The 24,050-nt window shown below is 36.4% G+C and overlaps 1 protein-coding gene across 1 annotated transcript; it reads right to left on the bottom strand.

The window, feature by feature from the left end:
* Positions 1–244: 244 nt before the first annotated feature.
* On the bottom strand, positions 245–9,122 carry Ski6 (exosome complex component Ski6). Its single transcript, XM_085942847.1, has 6 exons — positions 8,913–9,122; positions 8,622–8,697; positions 7,614–7,750; positions 6,168–6,363; positions 713–807; positions 245–420 (listed from the first exon to the last, which is right to left on the bottom strand). Exons 1-6 carry the CDS (start codon positions 9,081–9,083, stop codon positions 334–336), a joined length of 762 nt encoding a protein of 253 aa, XP_085798973.1. The 5' UTR covers positions 9,084–9,122; the 3' UTR covers positions 245–333.
* Between the last annotated feature and the right edge of the window lie 14,928 nt (positions 9,123–24,050).

Genomic DNA, 24,050 nt, shown 5'->3' with positions numbered 1-24,050 from the left:
CCCGTGGCGATCAAAACAAATTATTTTTTAATATAACGATGAATTATCTTTTAATTCTCTCTTTCATACGTTTTGTTAAATGGCTGTTAATAAAAACACTTACTATTTCCTCTCACAGTTATGGCAACACTTACAATATATTGTAGTTTATACTCAACTCTACTGACATCCAGAATAAGATACATTTTGATGGGTAGGTAAAACCAATATTATTAGAAAAACATTTTACATAAAAAAATGCAAATTTCTTTTAAAAATATTTAATATACAAAGTTAATAATATTGATATAAAACAAATGAATTGATAAAGCCTACATTTTTGTAATATAGTTATTAGGCAGTTAACGAAGACTGCATTCCCCAACCAATTGAGGATCCAACTTCAGCTAAATGGGCTCTCACCGCCCGATCTAATATTGCCTGAAATTTCAAAACAAATTATTTTAAAATCACATTTTTGTTAATTTCTAGATCTTTAAATGGGTTTGTTAATGCCATCTATATGGTACATTTAAAAACATTTGTAGTGGTGACTCAAACCTATAATAGTAAAAATACCCGTAAATGCTTATTTTCTAACTTTTTAAAGAAAAGGTTTGACGGATTTTCCCAAGATGGATATTCCAAATATTAAAAAAGGTTGTAATATAAAACTAATAGGTAATAGATTTAATTTTTTTCTCAATGAAAGTAGCAATTACTAATAGCTTACTTGAATATCTCTACAGCCTTGGAGTGCCGTTTCCAAAACTTTGGGTAAATGATCTATGTGGAATCTCTGGGACATAGACAGTAAAGCTATGCTTCCTGAAAATAAAGGATAAAACATTAACGATATCAGTGATACAAGAAAAAATGTTTTATTTTGAAAATGATTAATAATAATGTATCTTTATTATTCTTCTCCTATGTTCATTGCCATAATGCTATTGATACTCTTGTATAACTAGTCCCAGCTTCAAAACCAGAGTAACAACAGAGAAACAAGAGTCAGAGTATGGATCTAATAGGTTGAGCAAGTGGCTGACATCCATTTCTCGTAAAAACACAATTCTGTTAATACAAACCTCCACTCTGTGGAAGCCCATATGATCTTATTAGGATCGGACATAGTTGAAAAAAAAGACATGGTACATTAGTACGAATGCATTACAAATACTCGAGTTTGAGCCGGTGTATCAGCACTCGGTAATTCAAGAAGTCATGAAGTAAACGCTTCACGCGGCTTGGACCGGATCTTGTTCCGGATGCCATAAAAGAAAGTAACCCTGTGGCACAGAGTCAAGGATTCCGTCGTCGTCATGGCCGACCCTCGGTCACCCTACAGTGGTGCAATAAAAACGATCTACGCACTGCAGGTCTCATATATCAGGAGTTACGAGACGTTGCGATAGATTGAGTGAAGTGGCATGTCTTTGTGCTACTTAATTAATAATTAGTTTACCGACAGATTCAAGAAAATAATACAGTAAATGTGTGTAAAAAAAGGTGCAGCAGACCTTCCATTGTCATTCGAATGTGCTAGAAAAGTGATTTAAGTGCTGCAATGTATATGTGATAAGTTGCAGAGGCTTGGCACTAGGTCGTGGGAAATGGCAAGACATTGTGTTTCTCCATTGCTCCAAGGTTGGAATGTAAGACGCTGAAGGAAATAAGTAAGTGTTATCACTTCCCTCCATTTTGAATGTGAATAGCAAACTGTCACTTTTATTTTGTTGTCTGGTTTTTCGTCTGGATTCGGGATGTGGAAGTGAACAATAACACACCGGAATTGTTTTGGAAATGGCAAGTGAGATCCCCAGGGTTCGAGCGGCTAGCTCAGGTGTCCATCGAACCCCGGATTCACAAAAAAAAATACGATATATTTGAGGGTGGAATTAAATAAAACCACGTCTGTCTCGTGTAACTTGGTATTAGCTTATATTTTGCACTTTCTTTACATGTTTAGGTTTTTACAATTAGTTACGCAGGTCCGTATATGTCGGAAAGGGGACGCTTACTAATTTTTTTTCTTTTTAAATTTCGCGTACCGACGCCGTCCAGCAAAAAGGACTCTCGTGATTGGCCAAATTTTATCGCGTGATCTTTGATTCAGCGAATCACGAGCCTGACCCTGGCGCAGGCGCGCGAGGATTTCACGCACAATGCGCGGCAAAATTTATTATATTTAAATACTTATATTTAGTCTTAAAATTATCGCTTTCATCCATCATCATTTATACTTTTTAAATTAAATTAAATTTATCTTAATTACACCTCCGCCCAATATGTGATTTTCACACACCGGACGAAGGCCCTTACTTATAAATAAAAAAAATACTTACGTGGTTGAGCAAGGAATCAGATTAGATGTTTTATGAAGCCGTTTCTAGAGGTCAGGGTTACGTTTCGAATTGAGCTACTAAATGATTATTTTACACCGGGAGAAGCCCGCCTGTAACAGGGGTGTATCAATTCGCCCCATCTGGATTAAAGTCGAAAGGTACGCCCTGATCTCATCGGCCACCCATCCAATTCCTTGTTCATCCGTTAAGTACATGGCATGATAACAGTTTATAAAAAAAATTCAACTACAATCTAACAATTTTAACAAAAAAAAAAAAAAAACAACTAACTTTACGTATTGTTTCTATATTTATTTTAATTACTATTTTCCTGCTCAAAGCAATGCTCCTGAATAAGTCAGAGTTTGATTTATTTTCCTTTCTTATTATCATTTGTCATAATTTATTATTATTTTATTTTTCTCCTGTAATGTCGTGCGTTTATTTTGTTTTCGTAATGTTTTTGTTATTCTTCTCGTTCTTTTATACTAGTCAGCGGAGGGGTCGTGGAGCTATAGTCTTCGACTCTTGGGCTGTCCAGTTTTTTTGTATTCCGAGAGGCTACATTTGTAGACGTTTGGCACTCGTTCGGAATTATTATTTCGTGTTACCTACGTTTTTCTTCTTCTGGTGCAATAGGAGCGTACCTCGTTTGGCGTCGTCTGCCTTTGCAACCAGGGCGTGGTAGTGGCGTTACTATTGAGCCAGGCTCGTTCCGAGCAGCGGATATCTTTCTGTGAAAAGTTTTCCACTGATCTGCTGGTCTCTGGAGTATCACCTCATAGATGGACAGGTACTGTGTCTCCATCTGTTCCTATTACTGCGGGCAAGGCATCGTATAGCGGTACAACGGCCAGGCTCGTTGACGGCGGCACGGCTTTCCCACAGGTACTAGGATGGATTTTCACAATAAGTATCCTTTTCCCTTTCCTTTTTTTATAGATGGTTACACTTCGGAGGTACCTCTTGTTGTTTCACGATATCTTTCAGGCGTCACGTCCCTAGTCTCTCCATGAACCTGCGCGAGAAAGGAGAGTGCGCACTCTCCACACCATCAAGCTTTGGTATCATGAATTTTCGGCTACGCTGCCTTTGGATGCGCTTACTTCGAGAGGTGGCTCCCTTTGTGCTTCCAAATTGTCTTCATCTGTATTTATTCTTTTTCTTTCTTTAGTAATTTATTCGTTCATTAGACTTCCTGTACTTTAAATTTATTCGAATTTACTTTATTAATTACTCCTACCCCATACATTAAATAGCTACTAATTTTATAATCTTCCCATTGTACTTATGGTACTTACTATCACTTTTAATATTTTACCCTAATACCCATAATTATTTTGCAACATTGTATTGACTGTATAAATCACATTGATATTAAAAATTGAAATATTCCACCCTCTCATTATATTTATTTCTGAATCAGTACACTTAAAACTGTGTAATTAACTTTATTTTTAGTGAAACCCATTTTATTTAAAAAAAAAATTGTTGTTTCGTTTTACGCGCCCGACATCCTATTCCAAAGGCGCGCCGCGCCGATTTGCGGTGCCTCTCACGTTTTATTATTATTATTATTTTTATTTTTTTTCATTACGGCTTATTGACTCATTTTTTTTTTTTTCACAAGCATACAATCTCTACTTTCATCCTCTTATACTTACCTAATTTTAACGTATTATTAAAATTTCACTTATCAACTATAATATACACTTCATCGAGTGATGCCGTATTATTCCCATTCCGTTTTCGCTGTGTTAAATTTACGATTGGTAATTTGTAAAGAAATAATAGTGACGGTCGTATACTATTTTCTTCGTTTCTCTTTGGATTCAAATTATTAACACGGCGTAACTTTGAAACAGGTTTCGCGCTACTGTAGAATATCCTCTTTCCCGTTTATAAAATTGTTTGCGATTTTCAATGTTAATGTTTTCGAATTCATTCATATTTACTTTATTTGAACAGAAAGAATTGGCGTCACTTTGCGAAGCGTTATTTTTAAAACTAGAATGTACATTTTTCGTACTAATGAACTTAAGATTACAAGGCTCAGAAAGTTTGTCCTTAATTAACTTTATATCCGTAATTAGAAGAATTTCCGGATGTTTTATTCGTATAATCTACACATTTCACTTCTAACAGCAACTCGGCGTTCACCCTTGACTCGAGGGTTGGCGACTGGTCCTGCTTCATCTCCTCGTGGTCGAGCCTGCGCCCGCACAGTTTCGATTCATTTCAGCTTGCGCGCCTTTTCAGCCCTCTTGTGAGGCTCCCTGGCCTCGCGTTTCCTTTTTCTCTCCTCACCGAACATCCCGTGGTCGACTAGGGTACACGACATGTTAGTGATACCCTAGGAAAATCGGCATTTTGCTCGCCGTTTTTCGTCGCGAGTGGGCCGTGGCCTCTACGAGCCCTCCTCGCTGGATACCGTCGATGATGTGTCTGGTCTCCATAGGTGGGATTTGTGCAGCCATTCGTCGTACTGGAGACGCGCTGGTGCTACGGTCTCCAGCACGACGCTAGGCGCGGTCAGCTCCGTATGTGGACTGTCTTCGAACACCAGAGGAGGGCTCTCCCGGTTTGATGTTGGAGACAGCACTTCTTCTTTGATAAGGGTCACGTCGGAGTCCACTTTTTAGTTAACCATTTCTTGGTTGTTCCGGCTCCTGGATCATAAACTTTTATTTAGCGTTCGCGGGCGTAAATTTTATTTCGCGGGTTCGGAAGAATCCATGCGATTCTTCGAGCTTCACGTTGCCAAGGCGCCATTGAGATCCTCGGGGTTCCAGCGGCTAGCTCAGGTGTCCATCGAACCCCGGATTCACAAAAGAAAAGTACGATATATTTGAGGGTGGAATTAAATAAAACCACGTCTGTCTCGTGTAACTTGGTATTAGCTTATATTTTGCACTTTCTTTACATGTTTAGGTTTTTACAATTAGTTATGCAGGTCCGTATATGTCGGAAAGGGGACGCTTACTAATTTTTTTTTCTTTTTAAATTTCGCGTACCGACGCCGTCCAGCAAAAAGGACTCTCGTGATTGGCCAAATTTTATCGCGTGATCTTTGATTCGGCGAATCACGAGCCTGACCCTGGCGCCGGCGCGCGAGGATTTCACGCACAATGCGCGGCAAAATTTATTATATTTAAATACTTATATTTAGTCTTAAAATTATCGCTTTCATCCATCATCATTTATACTTTTTAAATTAAATTAAATTTATCTTAATTACACCTCCGCCCAATATGTGATTTTCACACACCGGACGAAGGCCCTTACTTATAAATAAAAAAAATACTTACGTGGTTGAGCAAGGAATCAGATTAGATGTTTTATGAAGCCGTTTCTAGAGGTCAGGGTTACGTTTCGAATTGAGCTACTAAATGATTATTTTACACCGGGAGAAGCCCGCCTGTAACAGGGGTGTATCACAAGGTATATTTACGTTAATATTATATAATAGTTACATTTTTAATAATTTAATTTTACGGAGCACGAAATTGGCGTGTTCGCGATTTAGCTGTTTGTAGCGTTCCCTGCGCCATCTTGTGTTTTCGCTTTTCAACGAGAGCCGTTGGCGAAAGAAGGTGACGTTGCAACATCTCCAACTGTCAACAAAATTTACGGCATTGCCGGCTCGGCTCTTTTATTATTATTTATTTTCGTAATCAGCGCTTTATTATTTGTTGGGTTTGATACCGATTCGGGCGTCTCCAGATACACAGAGACATCCCCAAATGGGGTCCATACGGGGGTGCCACAGTGTGTAATAAGTTTCGGTACGATTAAATTAAATTATGAACTATTTTGAATGTGTATAATAAATGCATTGCTCACCACTGGTAGGGAGTGCAGCGACTGTTAGGTTGGCACCTCCAACGGTCTCTTCTAAGTGTGAAACATCCGCTAGGGCAACATCGCCATTGGCAAGACTAGCTGTACAAGCGCAAACATACTCTCGTAGTGGCACCCCTGCATCTACAAGGGCAAGTGTTGCAGCGTTCACACACGCACAGTAGTTTCCTCCGTCTGCCTGGGAATTGTTAGAATAATATTATTATTAATTCATAATTAAAAATATCTACAAGAGTAAAATGTATGTGCAGTAAAAACTTAATTATCTAGAAAATGGTAGATTTTCTGCACAGCTAACGTTTGTCAGCTTGGAGAAAAAATGCAAATTCCATTGTTTCTTTCTTATACAGGACAAAAAAAAACTTCCTCTCAAAATTAAAATTAGGTCTGTTGTTTTTTGTTATGTTCGTGGTCATGGCATGGCAGATTTAAAAAATTCAGAAAAGATTTGCATGATGCACCATCATTGATGGTGCATCATCATTGCACCATCGATAAAAAAACTCACTTACATTAAAAAATATACATAAAACGCATGAGTAGTATAAATTACTTTCTAAAACAATCTATGTAGTATTTTTGATAGGAACTTAGGTTCTCATTCATTTGATATTGACACCACTACCCAATGTCAGTTCTTATCGAATCTACGAAACGTCTCCATTCCCTTTGTTTACCGCAAGCCCTCCAGTGTCTTAACTTTCTATATACTTAGTCTAATCACCGCAAACTAGGTCTCCTAGCCCTCCGTTCCTGGTCTATTGAAGATAGGCTTCTTGTGTGAAACTTAAATACTTACTATCAAAAACGTTGCTAGTTGCCAGATGTAATTTTAGCTTGCTAGCTATTTGCCTAATCAAAAATGCTAGATATGGGAATTCCATTCTGTAATAAACAAAAATCATACCATTCTTTGAAAAACCCATATACATCAGATAAATGGGATTCAGATAATCAAAGTAGGTACAAAAGTTGATAAGTCTCGAAATCATGTTATGGAGTAATTGCAATTTGAAGTTTGACGTGGCCTTTAAAATCAGGCATAATGCTAATTTCTTTGTGTTTTACGTGCTTGTTCTATATATATCGGATGACGTTGAATTTTAATTCTTGCATACATATTTATATATAGACACATAATGCGTTGTTAACTCTAACCTAAATTATTGACTTACCAACTTTTGGCATTATGTATATTTAAAAAAACTTTCAGTACTGTTCGGTTATACGGAATACAGTACAGCGGAAAACGCATTTTGAAAATACCCGATATACTGGATTATTTGTTAGTTTGGGTTAGTTTAGGTTAGGTTAGGTTTGGTTAGGTTAACTTAACAAATAATCCAGTTTATCGGCTATTTTCAAAATGTGTTTTTCGCTGTATTGTGTATAACCGAACAGTAACAAACTTTCTGTATAAGTACTTACTTGTAAAACTTCCACATAGATATCTATTTGGGAATAAGGATATAGTTCAGTTTTGATTGCTGCTGAAAGAGCCTGTCTCAGATTAATGGACATTTCTTGGGACTTCTTGTCCCCACGGGGTCTATTTTTTCTTTCACCTGAAATAAAATACAATAGATTACAACTACCGTGATGGGCATTTCTTTTTGTAAGTTCTTCAATAACAAATTTAATACAGCATCATCTATGTGTGGCCATCGCTATGGGAGGGGTTTGTTGAAATCTGTTTTCGAAAAGTACCAGAATCATTTATAAAAACATGTTAACTATCCTGACTGTTGATGATTGTTGGTGAAGATAGTTCAGATACAGATCCGGAAATCGAAAAATAGTAAAAATATTTACTTTACTAAGCTTACAGAATGTATTACAAACGTAATAATTTTTAAAAATTTAATTTCTTTATTATTCTCTTTGTTTTCTTTATTAGGTATTCCTTAAAATTCTGATATTTTTCTAAGTGGAAAAGGTACTATAAAAATTTGCGTTTTATTAAATTAAATGAATAATAATATAGAACTCTAGATCGCATACAAATCCAGATAATCAATTTTCTACTATTATAGTTTTTTCCTGAAACGGAGATATTTATTTAAAAATATCGAATAAGCCTCTGTAGGTACATAATAAATCTCCTATTACTATTTTGTAAAACACGAAGCAGTACTGATTTATAAAACACAATGTCAAATAAACAGTTAATTTGGGTGTGTAAAATAAATATAATTTAGGTTTGTTATATAGAAATGTCGCATTTTCAATATTTACATAATATAGTGCTTCTTTGACCTAGCGTCATGGCATCTTACAGAGACTCATGGCAACCACATAATATGGCTCACGTTCAGATGGCTGTGGTGACTATTAAGCGTACGGTGGTATGACTTTACGAAGGATTTCCTAAAATCTTTATTTTGGAATCAAGACTAATATTAAAGGTAGAAAAAGATATCAGCAACTTTTGCTTACCCGTGGAAAATGTGGCCATACTATATTGGCAGTTAACAATGACATTGTCCTGTGAACCCTTGTTTTTTCCAGACGCCTGAAAATATAAACACAAATTTAATTTTTTGGCAAAATTATTTGAGAAAATGAGTAGGTACTACTTTTTATGTCTCAAGAAATAATTATTCTTTGAGGCATATTAACTTACACTAAAAACGAGACTGCTTAGTAACTTTTAACGAATAAAATAATGTCAATTTGATTAAATTAACTTTACAATATTTTTTCCATGTTTGAAAACATAACCTATACCTGATGGGGGCCGTAAACAGCGACGAGAACCTTTGTATTTCCCTGTTCGAGATATGCACTTCCGTCTGATTGATTGAATACTCCAAGTTTACATTTGATTCTTCGCAATTCTGTTGATCTTCTTCCATCAAGTCGCAAACCCTGATCCGATAGTAAATCCCTGTCTGACATTTTAAATTTTGTTTGAGAGCGGGACCATAGACTATAGACTAGTGCAGCGCGATTGTCAGGTTGCCAGATAAAATATATCATGGCCATAGACAAAATTGTAATAAAAGAATATCGTTGCTATAGTTTCATAATAAATAAATAATAGTTACCATCAATCTCTTTGATACCATCCTAGGTATTTCAGGTCAACCAAAAAATATTTTTTTTATGAAATCAATGGCAATATAAAAATTAATTCATTAGAAGTTCATAAAATTATTAATTGTAAAAATTACTAGGACCCAGGTAGGTATACCAGCTGAAAACGAGGATGGATCTATATTTCCGCAAATCGCAGCCAAGACGTCCATAGCAAAAATAATAATATTATAGTAATGGTACATTATAATAATAATGAAAGGAGTTTTACCTACCATTAAAACTCTTATTATTCTTGTTGACTCTGAAGTCCCTTGAGATGTTGATCGTATTTTCTGCCTTGTGTTCTTCTGTGCTGGCCCTTTTTTCCCCCTTTTATTCCCGATTATTTATCTCTCTGGTTGCTCATCTTGTTTAGCAGGCTGGCAGGACTGATGCTTCCGTTGGTGGCGTCCTTTTTTGCCTCTGCTATTCATTTTGATATGTCTCAAGGAAACCAGGTAGGTGTTCTCTGGACTTCAGAGTCAACAAGAATAATAAGAGTTTTAATGGTAGGTAAAACTCATTTCATTATTCGTTATTGACTCTGAAGTCCCTTGAGATACCTATCTGTTTGTTATCACCTGGTAAAGCAAGATAGATCCTGCAAGATAGGATGGATGAAACCTAACATGGGAATTAGGTATAATATATTCTTTGCTTTTAGACTCAGTGCACCGGGCTGAACAGAGAGGTCAATATTATTATTTCGTTCCCCCGCTGTAGAAGTCTGTGTGTCTATCGGTCTCTGGTAAAATGTTTTAAAGGTAGCCTCCTGGCGCCAATTGCCTCTCTGCAGGATGTCATCTATGGGGTAATCCTCTAACCAATTTAGGGAGGCGACTGCTGATCGAGTACCTACTGCCTGGTGATTCCTGTGCCCCTGCATCAGCGAGTACTGACTTCACCCAATTTCCGATGACTGCTCGAGTCGCAGGTTTCGCTACACTGAGTAGGGTAAGGTCATGAACCCGTCGTTTCGATGCGAGTAATAATAATATAGCTGTTCTGCGTGAAACTTCATATGGGTTGTATACTAGTGGTGTTGTTTTCTTGAGGTAGTCTACGACTATTTTTGGATCCCAAATCGGTGGTTTTGTAGGTTTAGTCTTGCGGGTGGATATGGCTTTTAACATATGACGCACTACTATGTTACTGCTAATATCTTTACTGATCATAGGTTTGCAAAAGGTAGCTATGGATGACTTAATTATGTACAAGAATAGTGTTACTTATGAAAGACCTTCCTTATTGTATAAGTGACCCAGGTTTCTAGCCACTTCAATGGGTTCGGGGGTATTATAGCTTATCGAGTTGGCCAGGCACCATATCTTCCATGTGTCCCATGCAGGTTTATAGGTCTTCAAAATGGATGGTCGCCAGCCGGAAGTGAGAAGTGATCTGTCCTCTACCGACCAGCTAGAAACTAACTCTGCCCATCCGAAATTATCCATAACTGGAGTGATAGGTCTTGTGGAGGTGAATGGTTTGTCACCGTGTCCACTAGAAATAACTCTAAGTACGGGATCGGGTAGAGTGGTTCCAGTGATCTCTGCTGTAGGCCTGCGCTCCAAAAACACTTCTTTCACCATGGGGCCACTAGTAAATATTTTCCCCTTGCCGTGTTCAGGTGCGCCAATACCTGTGGAATTAGATTCAGTGGCGGGAATATCCAGGGTAGTTTGAAGTCCCACTGTCGACTGAAGGCATCGTGGAACAGTGCAAGGGCATCGTTCGGATATCGTGAGATATACGTTGTGACAACATGGGCTGTGTTGGACGCGAACAGGTCTACGTCTTAGAGTCCCCATCGTTGAAATATGGGAGTTGTAGCCGCCATAACTAGGTGCCATTCTGGGATAATTTTGCTGCGTGAGAGATGGTCTGCACTGTGCAGTCAATGGTATACTGGCCTGGTTGGTGATTTCCAGAATCTGTCAGCAAAGACTTAGTAGGGTTGCGGACTTTGTGCCCCCTTCGTTGTTGATGTAAGCCACCACTGTTTTGTTGTCGGTTTGTAGGAGTAATTCTGATCCCCTGAGCGTTTGCTACCGGAGTTATATGGCTCAGAGTACTGCATACAGCTCCTTTCGGTTGGAGTGTCACGTGGATTGGTCTTGTGTCCATGTACCTGTTAGGTGGTACTCCTCTAACTGCGCTCCTCAGCCTGAATCGGTTGCGTCTGTGGCGAGGAAGTCATTGTAGGTTGCCCTGTGAATCTTTCCTAAGTAGCCCACCGCTCGAATCCACCACATGATGTCTTCTCGAGCTTGTGGTGAAATCGACGTTGTTCGGTGAGGGTGGCTCCTTGATAATTGAGCGCTCGTACGTTGTAGACGTCGGCAATGCAACCTCCCCTGTGGAGTGACGACGGTTGTAAAGTTGAGTCGCCCGAGGAGGCGTTGGGCCTGCCTGAGCGACCAACTGCCTTTTTGGATCTGCAACTGTAGGTGATGACGAAGTGATGTGCACTTCTCTGTTGATAGATATTTCTGAATGTGATGTGAGTATTCCATGTGATACCCAAGAACTCCCGTTGTTGGCTCGGGATTAGACAACATTTTTTCTTGTTGATTATCCAGCCTAGTGCCTGCATGAAATCTATCATAATATAAGTCAGTTGCGACAGAAGAATCTCTCTGGACTGATTTGCCATCAGAAAGTCGTCTAAGTAAGTGACGATTCTCATACCTTTTCCCCAGAGGTGTTCGGTCACCCAGTTTGTTAATGAGGCAAACAGTCTTGGTGCTGCGGTCTTAGTGCGAACGGCAGGCATGTGAATTGCAGGAGTTCTCCTTGGTAAACTAGCCGAAGGAATCGGCAATGTTGTATAGCTGTAGGTACATGTAGGTACGCTTGGCTTAGGTCTATTTTTACTAACCACAGCAGTTTGAACGGCCTTGGTTGTAGGAAACCGTTTGGGCGTTTTAGGTTGAAAGCGGGGGTCGTTGACTGCCGAAGCTCGAAGATGGCTCTGCCGATTCTAATACTTCCGACTTCTTCAGTTCCGCGATTTGTGAAGTGATCTCCGGCAATTGTTGCGTTTGGAAATCCTTCTGGAATTGTACGGAAGGCATTATTTGAGTGGGTTTCTTTATAAACGGAATACGGGTTACCGTTATTATTTTTAATAATGGTGGTGGTGCACCCTTGGCCTGCCAGATTTCCTGGAAATGCTGGAGGCGTCCCCTTGTGAACGTGGTGAGTGAGACCCGGTCACCTGCGTCTAGGGTTAGTGCCCCTCGCACCACTTCGGTTACCTCTGGGAAAACCTCGGTTGGATGGGCTTGGGCCTCTCGGCAAGCCACCCCTAACCTGGTCTGACATCCTCCTCGTGTATCCCTGCCTCCGAAAGGTGTCCTTGTGTCCACCGGACGAAGTGCTAGGTTGACTCTCCACCCTGCCCTGGTCAACCACTTTGGGGGTCTGATCGAAGACCTTCTCGCGACCCCCACCTCTCTTTAGGAAAACGGCCAGTTGATCTTTGTTGAAGATGTGTTCGGCGCTAGGTGGGATCTTGGTAAGAGCCTCTTGCATTTTGGTGGCCGGCGATCGTTCGCTTCATTAGATGAATGGTTTGCGATGAATGGGGTGTAATTCATTCATTCAATTGTTGAGTCCCAACTCAACGAAGGACGGAGCCGCCAAATACTGTTTTTGGGTTTCAACATAGCGAATCCCCGCCCAATTATCTGTGTCAAAAAGCTGGAGCCTGGTAAGTTCCGCTATCCGAGCTTAGTCTGGCGTCGGAAAAGCAGGCTCCTGTACTATGACACTAAATACAGGCAACGGAATCCTGTTGGGTTTTTCCGCTGGTTCGGGCCGATGTTCGGTTCGTAAAAAAATTACCGGGGAGTCGATGTTTACCGTCAGCTTCTGCGGAGTAGGTGCCACTGCAGGTAGACCCTGTTGGGTCAACATTGAAAAGATTTGCGATACCTTATTGTCCAGTGACATTACTGATGCCCTCAGTTCACTGACACTCACGGGTTCCTCCATCAGTAATTCCGACTAATTCAAGTCGGTTTCCATCGCCAGTCCTTCCGCGGCGTTGCTGTCTTCATTGCACTTCATTTTAATGCATCAATTCAAAATTTTACTGTACTTTCGTAAGACTCAATTTTTCCGCTTGCGAACAAAGGAAAAAATAATCAACTAATGAATAGCAGAGACAAAAAAGGACGCCACCAACGGAAGTATCAGTCCTCCAGCCTGCTAAACAAGATGAGCAACCAGAGAGATAAATAATCGAGAAGAAAAAGGGGTAAAAAGGGGCCAGCACAGAAGAACACAAGGCAAAAAATACGATCAACATCTCAAGGGTTTTCAGAGTCAATAGTGAATAATATGTAATTTTTGGTTCGTAAGTTCGTTCCATCGGAACTAACGAAACAAATCAAACTAAACCATAGACAATATACGTACAAATTGTATGGTTAGAAAGCAATTGCGCGTAGTTATGCACAAAGCAGCCGAGCCACACAAACCTCAAACAGAGATAGAAGCACTTTTATGTAAATTGTGTTTCTTTAAATCAGCAAAGCCTCTGTATACTGTGTATACTTTTTGAATGATAGATATTATATATATATATATATCGTCTATCTAGTGTAAAACTGTGCCAAACGCCATTTTCGTTTTTTTTTTTTTTTTCATATTCGGGTTCAGTAGGATCGTACCCATCGTTCCCTTTACTCGAAATATTTAAGAAAAATTTAGTTTCGGGTCAATTCGTCAATGTAAAGTAATCCTAAACGACAAACCGAGTATTATTTTAAGGGTAAAACTGTGCTAAGCACTTAGCACAGTTTTACACTCGCATACATATTGTATTTATACCGTGTTTATTGAGTGTGTATGTATTTGGTACAGTTTTACATTCAAAATCCGCTCGATTATTTTTTTATAAGGACATTAAGTATTTCAAAAACAATGATAAATACCACATTAAAGAAAGCTTCAAGTGAAGGAATTAATTTTAAAGAAGGCCGAGGTTCAAAAACTCCTGCTGTTGCTCGATCAGAGTCTGCTAAACAATTCATCAGGGACCACATAAATAGTTTGCATGTAGTGGAATCTCACTACTGTAGAGCAGCATCAAAAAGGTTATACTTGTCTCCCGGACTATCCATTAAAAAATTACATCATGATTATAAATTATTTTGCATTGAAAATAATACTGAACCGGAGAAGGAACATCTATATAGAAGTATTTTTAATAATGAATACAATTACGGTTTCCACGCTCCGAAAAAAGACCAGTGTGACAAATGTACAATTTTTGATTCCCTGACAATCGAAGAAAAATTAATGCATCAAAAGAAACAAAATGAGCACTTGGAAAGAAAGGACCAAGCAAGGAAACATAAGACAGCAGATAAGGTTAGAGCAAAATCATCTGAAGAATTCGTGGCTTGGTGCTTTGATATGGAAAAGGTTTTGCTTTCTTACTGAGACATCTACATGTCTTTGGAAATTTTTTACAGCTTTGCCATCGCATATCAAGGAGGTTGTGTTATATTCAGATACAGCTAGTGGTCAGAATCGCAACCAAAATGTTGCAATGTGTTGTCTTCATGCTGTCCGTAATATTGAACATTTGGAAGTAGTGAGTCAAAAGTTCATGGAATCGGGACATTCGGAAATGGAGTGCGATTCGGTGCATTCGACAATCGAGAGAAAGGCCAAAGATCTTCCTATTTACGTACCAGCTGGATGGTATTCTGCTGTCAGGTCTGCACGTAGGGGTAGACCATACCAAGTAGAAGAATTATGTTTTTCGGACTTCATAAATTTCACAGCTCTTACAGAATCTACTTTGCAAAATAAAAAAAAGTGTACTGATGGTAGTGACGTAAATTGGTTGCACCTTAAGTGGATTCAATACAGAAAATCTGACAGTAATAATATTTTTGTGAAATGTGAATTAGATGAAAGAGAATTTAAAACCATTTGTATTAACAAAAGCAAGTCAAAGAGGTGTCCTTCAGATACCATTAATAATATTGAACTAAAACCACTTTATGATGGACCGCTACCCATTACAAAAGAGAAAAAAAAAGATTTACTAAGTCTATGCCAATCAAATGTCATAAAACCTGTGTACCATCAGTTTTATAAGGATTTAAGGGATCGCGATAGTATCTAAGTATTTATTATTTTTATTCAGTTTGACCGTAATTATTTGTCAATATTTTGGTTGTTTACCTTTCTAATTTTGCATTTTTATTATGCTATTATTTTATTGCTATGTATAATTATTATTGAATTATCTTGTTTTCTAATAGGTAGGCATTAAGTATTATTGTAAAACATTGTTTAGTTTTACCTTATGTTTTTCCAAGGTCCCAGAGATATGGGTATTTATCATATTTTTCAGTATTAAAATGGTAATGCTTTCTTGTTTTCTTTTACTTTTTTTAATTTTCATTTTTCATTTTTAATAAAAAATACCTTAAAAAACTGCTTTCTTATTACTTATTATTTTCTACAAAAATAAATGGTTGTGTTAATGAAAAGTTTATTTTATTATACATTATAAGTAGACAATATAGCTAATAATATAGCGCGTGTAAAACAATCCCAAACGCCAAAACGGCGTTTAGGATTGTGTTACTCTAAAGAAAAACTAGTTTTCGTAATTATAAAGCAGTCCTAAACGACACATTTTACATCTCACTGATAAAATACATAAACAAATAAATTGATTCATATAAAAGGACACATTAGAAGAAAAAAAATCTATAATTCCTTGTAAGCTCTCCCTCTATTCACGCATTAAGGTGAGCGAAATCGGAAAAAATGCTCTCCTGGACAATTTACTGTTTGGCGTTTAGCACAGTTTTACACTAGATAGACGATATATGATTTTGTATAACTTTTGAAGAGATAAAAGCATATAATCTATGAAATTTTGGTGTTTTAGCAGTCCAGGTGTTTTGAGTAAAATGATTTTTTTTAGAATATGCATTCTGCAGAATGCAGCCATCTCTTATTTTTGTAAGAAAAGTCTTTATTTATGATTATTTTCTTTAAAAATAGCCTTCTAAGTTACTAAATTATTATGGGAATTTCAAAATTCTGAAAATAATTCGAAAAACTTGTAAATTATACATCAATATTTAGCTGCCTGGCACTATTTTTAATATGAAAAATCTGTATATTATATTATATATAAAAAAAATGAAAAACATATAATGTAATTGATAAAATAATGTTTATTAATTGAATGTAGAAAAACACACCTTACAGTCACGATTTTAAAAATTTACTTTAGTACTTAATATTATCATTTAGCTGCTTTTTTCAGAACGAATATTGCAAAATCTTTAAAACGCATTTATATGAGATGTTTGTATGACAGCAGCTTGGCTGATTTGTGCAGAACGTAAAACAAACGTGTGAGATAATGGAAATCACAATAACTCATTTTTTTCAAAATTGTGGCTTGGCTGCTTTGTGCATAACTACGCTCAATTGAATGTCATTGGTAGAATATAAGCCGGACACGGTTTGAGATTTGTGGTTCCTTTGAATACAATATTAGTAAATCTCATGCCATCCCGAAAGGGTTTCTTGATTATTGCCTAAATTTCGGCGGAGATATTGTATATGTATTTTTTTAAATATTGAAGTGCGTCACGTTAATGATTGGTGATTCACGATAATTTATTATTTATGTGAGAAAGGTGGTTTGTATGCCAAATATTGTGACGTGATGTACGATGAATCAGAAGGCATTCGACTGCGTAAGATGGAACTGTATGTGGAACGTACTTTTGGAAATGGGAGTTCCATCACACCTTACCTGTCTTGTCAAAAACTGATATAACAATATCCACAAAAGATAAGAGTAAATAGTGCGTTTTCTGAGAGTTTCCGAACCGAGAAGGGAGTTTGTCAGGGATGTGTTTTATCTCCCTAGTTATTGTTAATATAATATATGGGGTGCATATAATGCGAAGAGCCCTAGATCATTGGCAAGGCAGAATAACAATTGGTGGCCAGAAAATAAACAATTTAAGATTCGCAGATGATACCACACTAATCGCTGCTGATGAAAGAGAACTCACAGAGCTCCTACGCCAGGTAGAGGAAGAGAGTAGCAAATACGGCCTCTTTATTAATAGGAATAAGACCAAGTTAATGGTTGTTGATCGGGCCAACCTTCTACCAACACCAAGTGCAGTCCAAAACCTTGAAACAGTCGACGAGTTTGTATATCTGGGATCGACCATCAGTGGAAAGGGCGGATGCGAAGCGGAAATAAGAAGGCGCACATAGATTGCAAAAAATGCGATGACACGCCTTACCACTATATGGAAGGATCAGGGAATTTTGATTGCCACAAAAATGATGCGTGTGCAAACATTAGTGTTCTCGATATTTCTATACGGATTCGAGTCGTGGACCCTGAAGGCAAGAGAACGGAAGGCAATTGATGCCTTTGAGATGTGGTGTTGGCGTCGAATGTTTCGCATTTCTTGGACGGAGCACAAGACGAACCAGTCAATCATCCAGAGACTGAAGATAAAGGAACGGCTCTCGATGAGATGTCTGAGAAGAATTCTGCAGTTTTTTTGGACATATTGTCAGGCGCGGACCGGACAACCTGGAGAGACTGGTAGTTTTGGGTAGCCTCCAGGGAAGGCGAAGCAGAGGTAGAGCGTCTGCGCGATGGAGCGACCGAGTGAATGAGCTGACTGGGGGCACCATCCATTCTGCCCTGAGAGAAGCGGAAGATCGAGAAGGATGGAAAGTTTTGGTCGCTCAAAGGATGGCAAAATTTAAATGTGGTCACGATCCTCAGCCATGAGTGCACAACCAAGAAAAAGAAGATGTACACGAGTAAGAATTATTTATTTTTTAGTAGACATTAGGTACTCGTACAATAATATTATAGGCAAGGTACTACATTATTAATTCTAACTTCCGACCTGACAAAGAATTTGACCAATAAATAGAAGGAAGGTTTTTTAATGCTATATTTCGACTTTTTAGGTATTACCAGGATTATTGGTATGCAAAACAATAAATTCTATTGACGATATTATGTTTTACGCCAAAAGAAAAGAAAACCAATTTTCATACACAGACATCGTTTCGTTTTATCTTCTTTTGTATTTACGATTGCTCTGTTTATTGACAATAATAAAATTCTTAATCAAATCAAAATGCATTTTTATTTACTGCATTCTTTGTTTAATATTCATTGAATTATTTATTTGTACAAAAAACATGTAAATTTTAAGAAATTAGGCGTTTCTGAACAGTCTGCGCTTTATTCAGTTTTAAGTGTATACGAAGAGTATCCCAGACTTTAAGCCCTGACGTACTTTCTCTTCTTACTATAATAATCAGTCCTTGTTTCTACTGGGACTTAAAGCTCATTGTGTATTTAGCTTGTTGTTTTTGTACTGACGTTCTGTTCCTATCCAGGCATTCGAGCAAATTACTTATCGCCGTCGAGAGAATATTATTGTCTAGTCGCGGCTATAAGTACTTAGAATAATTATTTAACAAAGTGTAAATTGTTTAGTCTTGATCAATGTAGAATATTAAATTTGATAATTAATGGATCAATAAACGTGTGCCGGGCAATCGTTTTATATTATTTATTGGTGTTTTTAATTAACAATAACATCTCTCTATTCTTCGATAGAGCAAAGTCTCAATACGATTGTTTTACTGGAACAGTTTTCTCATAACGTGGGTACCTACATAGTCTACATATCAGCCCAAATTTCCATGGTATAAAGTAAGTACAGATTGTCTTGTAGCAATATAATATCATTGAAAATCTAATAAAATTCAATTAAATTTCTGTAAAAGATTTACGACCTTATTTTATGAAGTATGTACTTACCAACCTATATTCTTATGTAGGTAAAGTGATTTTAGGAACACCCAGTACATCTTTTGAGAATTAAGATTTCGCCAGGCATTTTGACATAAAAGACGAGGTGACAATAAAAGGATTTGGCCTCCCGAGGGATTTCGTTGATTTAATTTCGATTACGGGATTTGAGGGAGTTTGAAAGGGGATAAGGGACCATCGCCAAAGCCTATTGCCCTTTCATCGAGCCGTCTGATCATTTCTGCGGTGCATGGCGGGGTAGGTATAACTGTAACTCGGAAGACATTTCCTCTTCTTTATGGCCACTTCTGCGCGAGGACCGCCGCCGAGAGGTTAAAAGGAATAAAATTTCATTGGACACTCAACCTCAATTTGTTTTTACTGCGCGATACTTATATACCTGTTTGGTTATTTTCAACGTCCGCAATTATTGAGAGATTTTATTATTACTAAAGAATTTAAACAAATTAATTTGGTATTTTTCTATACCATGTCAGATGTGTCTACTATTTATTAGAAATTGGGCTAAGGCACTTAGGTATAATGCTAAACATATTCGTCAAGGTTCTTTAATAATATCTAGTGGCAGGTAATTCAGTGGCGAAGACTCCATACTAGGCGTTAATGATAATTTTATTTAAAGCCTACCCTATTAAGAAAAATATTTTTTTATTGCATATTGACACTTTATAAAAATAATTTAATTTGCTAACGTATTATAATTTATTATAAATATATACAAATTACAGCATGCCCCAGCGCGCCATCTCTTTTCAACTATTGTATGTATCGGATTATTCGCCGAGGAATGATGATATTTTTGTATGGAAAATTTGTCACGTGACCTCAGCATGTATATCGCCACTTATGTAGTACGATAGGCTCGGATGGTTAAGCCTAAAACATTTGCGTATAATATTATTGTCTATGCTTGCAGCTTTGTCCAAAATATTTAATGATCAAATAATTTAAACAAAATAATTTCTATGGCATTCAACCATATATTATAAATTAAAAAATATAGATTGTTTTTAAAAATAAAAAATAATTTTATTTAGGTAATGATTTTTTATGTGTATACATGTTTAGAAAAATATACAATTTAAACTCATCGCTCAATTCTATGTCATCAGCGAGCTATTGAAATTTCATTGAATTAATGTGTTGTTGTCCTTAGTGTGTACCTATTCATTAGTAGTAATATCGTATTATTTTCTTATTTCCCGTAAGTATACCTGACAAGTGTGCCGTTTTTCTCTGATCTCCACAGCGTACCTTTTTGTAAAAGTCACCCTTCACCACTGGTAGATATAAATCAATATACCTTTACAAACTGTTCAATATAATAATATTATTATGTGGTGCATAGGTATATTTAATTCGTTGATATTAGAATAATTGCCACATTTTGACTTTGTTTTTCTATCATAATATCTGTTTATTTATTTATTTGTTGTTTCGATCTTAGAGACAAATATACATGCTACCGGAAAATTGTATTTCAAATTACATTCCAAATGTTGCCCGTGGCTAGGAAATGTCCATAACAGTATCTATTTATGTATATTATAACTCCTAATATTACTCCCTTTTCTCTTCAGTGGATGATTGATTATTTTATTGTAAGCGATTCTCAAATCAAGCTGCAGTCAACATCTATGTTTATAATAAACCAATTCATAAGATTTGAAAATATCACATTATATCTATTGAATATACATAACTTGAAAACACTCAGATCTACCCACTAGAAAAAATCACATTTGAAAAAAATACGATGCTCAACGGGATATGAACTCGTATATCCACTGGTATCGCGCCAATATGCTTTAACCAATTAAGCTCCGAGCCTCATACCCAATTGCGATAATTTAATCTAGTAGGTCCTACATGGAATGCTTATCAAATTGCGTTATTATTGACTATCGGTTTTTGTGTTTTAAATCAAGGAATATTTACATTAATTACTAACCGACGTCCGGCTCTCGCAAAATATTTTAGTTATAATGTCTACTTGAACTTTCTAAATATTTTTAATAAACCATTTCTTTTATTCAAAGAATAATTCACAAGATTTGAGAATGTAACATTCCATATATTTAACATACTTACATAACTTGTATTTATAGTGTGTATAATATATTATATTATGTATATCTCCTACATCAAATGCCAATTACTGACTGTGGATGACGATGAGATTGTTTGTAGAACCAAATTTATAGAATATTTATAGAATAGAATATTCAAAAGTCAGCTCCCATTATGTATTAAGCGTAAAAATAATGTTCAACCACTATGTGCTACCAGTTTTCACGGATCCTTATTGTAAGAAAAACCAAAAAAATACATAAGTACAAGTATATTTAAAATGTCCTTACAAAATGCTTCACAAAAATAATATCATTCGTCCAGTTGAACAAAAATCAACACATACTACCATAAAACTATTATAGAAAGGAATCCATCAAATACACAGGTATTTTTATAGTCTGATACATATATTACATCCATAATAAGGTATATAGTTAGTATAATATTATTATATTGATTTACAACAAAAATATATAAAAATGCGTCAAATAAATATATTTCATTTATAAAACGTTTTGATAATAATTTCTCATTTTAAACTCAGAAATATTTTGTACAACAAGACATGTGAAATAAAATTATGAGTTAGTATGTATTTTTACATATTAACAATCGTATAAGAATAATATATACCTTTATATATCAACCAAAAATACTATATTATTTCAAAGTATTTTTAGACCATTTTTATTCTACATAGTCAAAATTTTTCGATATGAACGCTAATAATTATTATATTTAACCTTTTTAAGGCAAGAAACTGTTTTCCATCTGCCCAAAGTGTCCAGTGCCGTGCAAATATTTTAGGATATAAAAATGGCATTCAAAAAACGAATCAATGAATATGTGAGTGCTTCATCTAAAATTACGAGGTTACAATCTGCAATTTGTTAAATTTTTTTATCCCATCTCCATGACGTGTAAGCAGTCGCGATTTGTGCACGGCCGCTTTCCATGGTGTTATAATATATTGGGGTTTCAAAATATTAACAGAAGTAGGTTCTTTCAATAAAATATGCTATAGGAGAGGAAATGACATTTAATATGGACGAATCATCTGGAAAAGAAAATGACACTCACTTTATTGTCGGGTCTGCCGAATGGCATAATCTGTTCTAACGCCATTACAATAAAGGTGATTTGCTATAAATTCCTGATGCTTTTTGTTGGGTCTGCCGAATAGTTCGGTTTGAACGGGTTCGCTCAAATGTACATTCGCATTAGAAACACTGCTCTAACGCCATTACAATAAAGGTCATATTGCTATAAATTTCCGATGCGTGATATCGCATAATGGAAATTGCGTGACGTCTACCTATACATGCGAATGCGCGAATTTACTTGCTAGCTATTGTATTGAGTGCGTCGTCCATTAATAATGTCATTGAGGAGAGGTAATTAAAATCAAAAAAGATGGCATCGGAAGAAATATTTTCATATGCGTATAATCATTATAATATATTATCATCAGCTATAATTTGATATTTACATATAATATAATAAGTAGACATTCTTTGACTCTTCAACTTTGGCAATAATTTTCGATTGATACCTGGGCCGGAGGTTATCCTTGGCGCGTCCCTGACGTTCAGAATGAAGTCTAAAGCTTTCCGGCGATTTTTTTTAATGTCGGTCGCAGTTGGCAGTTTCATTTTATTATTTTTCAAATTCGATTTATTATTTTTGCCTAGTAACAATTTTGTTGATTTCTCGTAAATTTTATTGATGATTTCTCGGAAAATGTGATTTAACTTTTCTGACTATAGATATATTCAGATGGAGACGAGATTTCTAGATAAGCACCACTGTGATTCACCGCCGTATTTCAGAAGGTTACATGTAAATTGCACATAAAATATTTCACGCAGGCACAGTCGCCGTAAGCTTTCTTATCGTAAACAGATGACAGTTTATTATACGGTCATCAATATTATTAGATTCAATATTAACATTAATTCAATTTTTATAGCTGATTTTGGCAAAGTTCATGAATTCAAGAATGAAAACTTAACCTAACCTAACAAAAATAATCCAGTATGATATATCAGCTATTTTCAAAATTTGTTTGCTGTTGACTTCCTGTAAAGTGAACCGTGTTTTATTTAGACATCAATTTTATGTCAGTGCATTACGATCCAAAGAGGTTGGACGGTCTTTAATATACGGCTACATATTTCCGATATAACATTTCACGGTGAAGTTTGATACCTACGGCGAACTGCATACGTACAAGTTTCCGGAAGCACATAATTATCGATATTTTATTTTTACATTAAATTTAACGCCACTGTAAAATCCCAGAGTAAAAATGTGGGAAGAGGAGATATTGCAACGCCGGCGGCAAAATTTTCGGGACATCTTTGAGCCGTTTTTTGTGATTAATATTGTTTGCTCCAATTTTATGGATATATTGTCATGAATTTGGAGATTCGAAAGAACAAACCCTTGGGGTTGCTTCCTTAATTAAATTATAGAATGGGTGCGGTACGCTACGTCATTGTATGTAGGTACTTATAGCTTTGTTTCAACGAAAACAATGATGTGTGATCGTAGAACATGCCATCTCCAGTTAGACCCAAATTAAACGGATGTTTTAGATTTACTTGTAAAAATATTACCATACAATTATATGGAAATAATTTAATCCCTAATTACACGATGGAAATTATTTACTGTAGGTACATATTACTTATATAATCGATCAGATTTAATGTTTAATAGGTACTATTATAATTTAGCAGCGGCACCTGTTTCAAATGCTCAAAAGTGCGCTTACACTTATAACAAATTGTGATTTCTATACATATTTTAATGTCAAAATAAATTATTATATTTAACTT

This window comes from Rhyacophila brunnea, unplaced genomic scaffold, assembly GCF_057557595.1.
Source record: "Rhyacophila brunnea isolate RB1 unplaced genomic scaffold, BYU_Rbru_1.0 scaffold_15, whole genome shotgun sequence".
NCBI lineage: Eukaryota > Metazoa > Arthropoda > Insecta > Trichoptera > Rhyacophilidae > Rhyacophila > Rhyacophila brunnea.
This window is presented reverse-complemented; position numbering and strand designations above follow the sequence as displayed.

Coding starts and splice junctions, on each gene's coding strand:
- Ski6 (XM_085942847.1), bottom strand. CDS start 9,083: ATGTCAGACAGGGATTTACTATCGGATCAGGGTTTGCGACTTGATGGA. Junction 8,698..8,912: donor CTGTTTACGGCCCCCATCAG/GTATAGGTTATG, acceptor TTATATTTTCAG/GCGTCTGGAAAAAACAAGGG. Junction 808..6,167: donor CGCTGCACTCCCTACCAGTG/GTGAGCAATGCA, acceptor CTTTATTTTCAG/GAAGCATAGCTTTACTGTCT.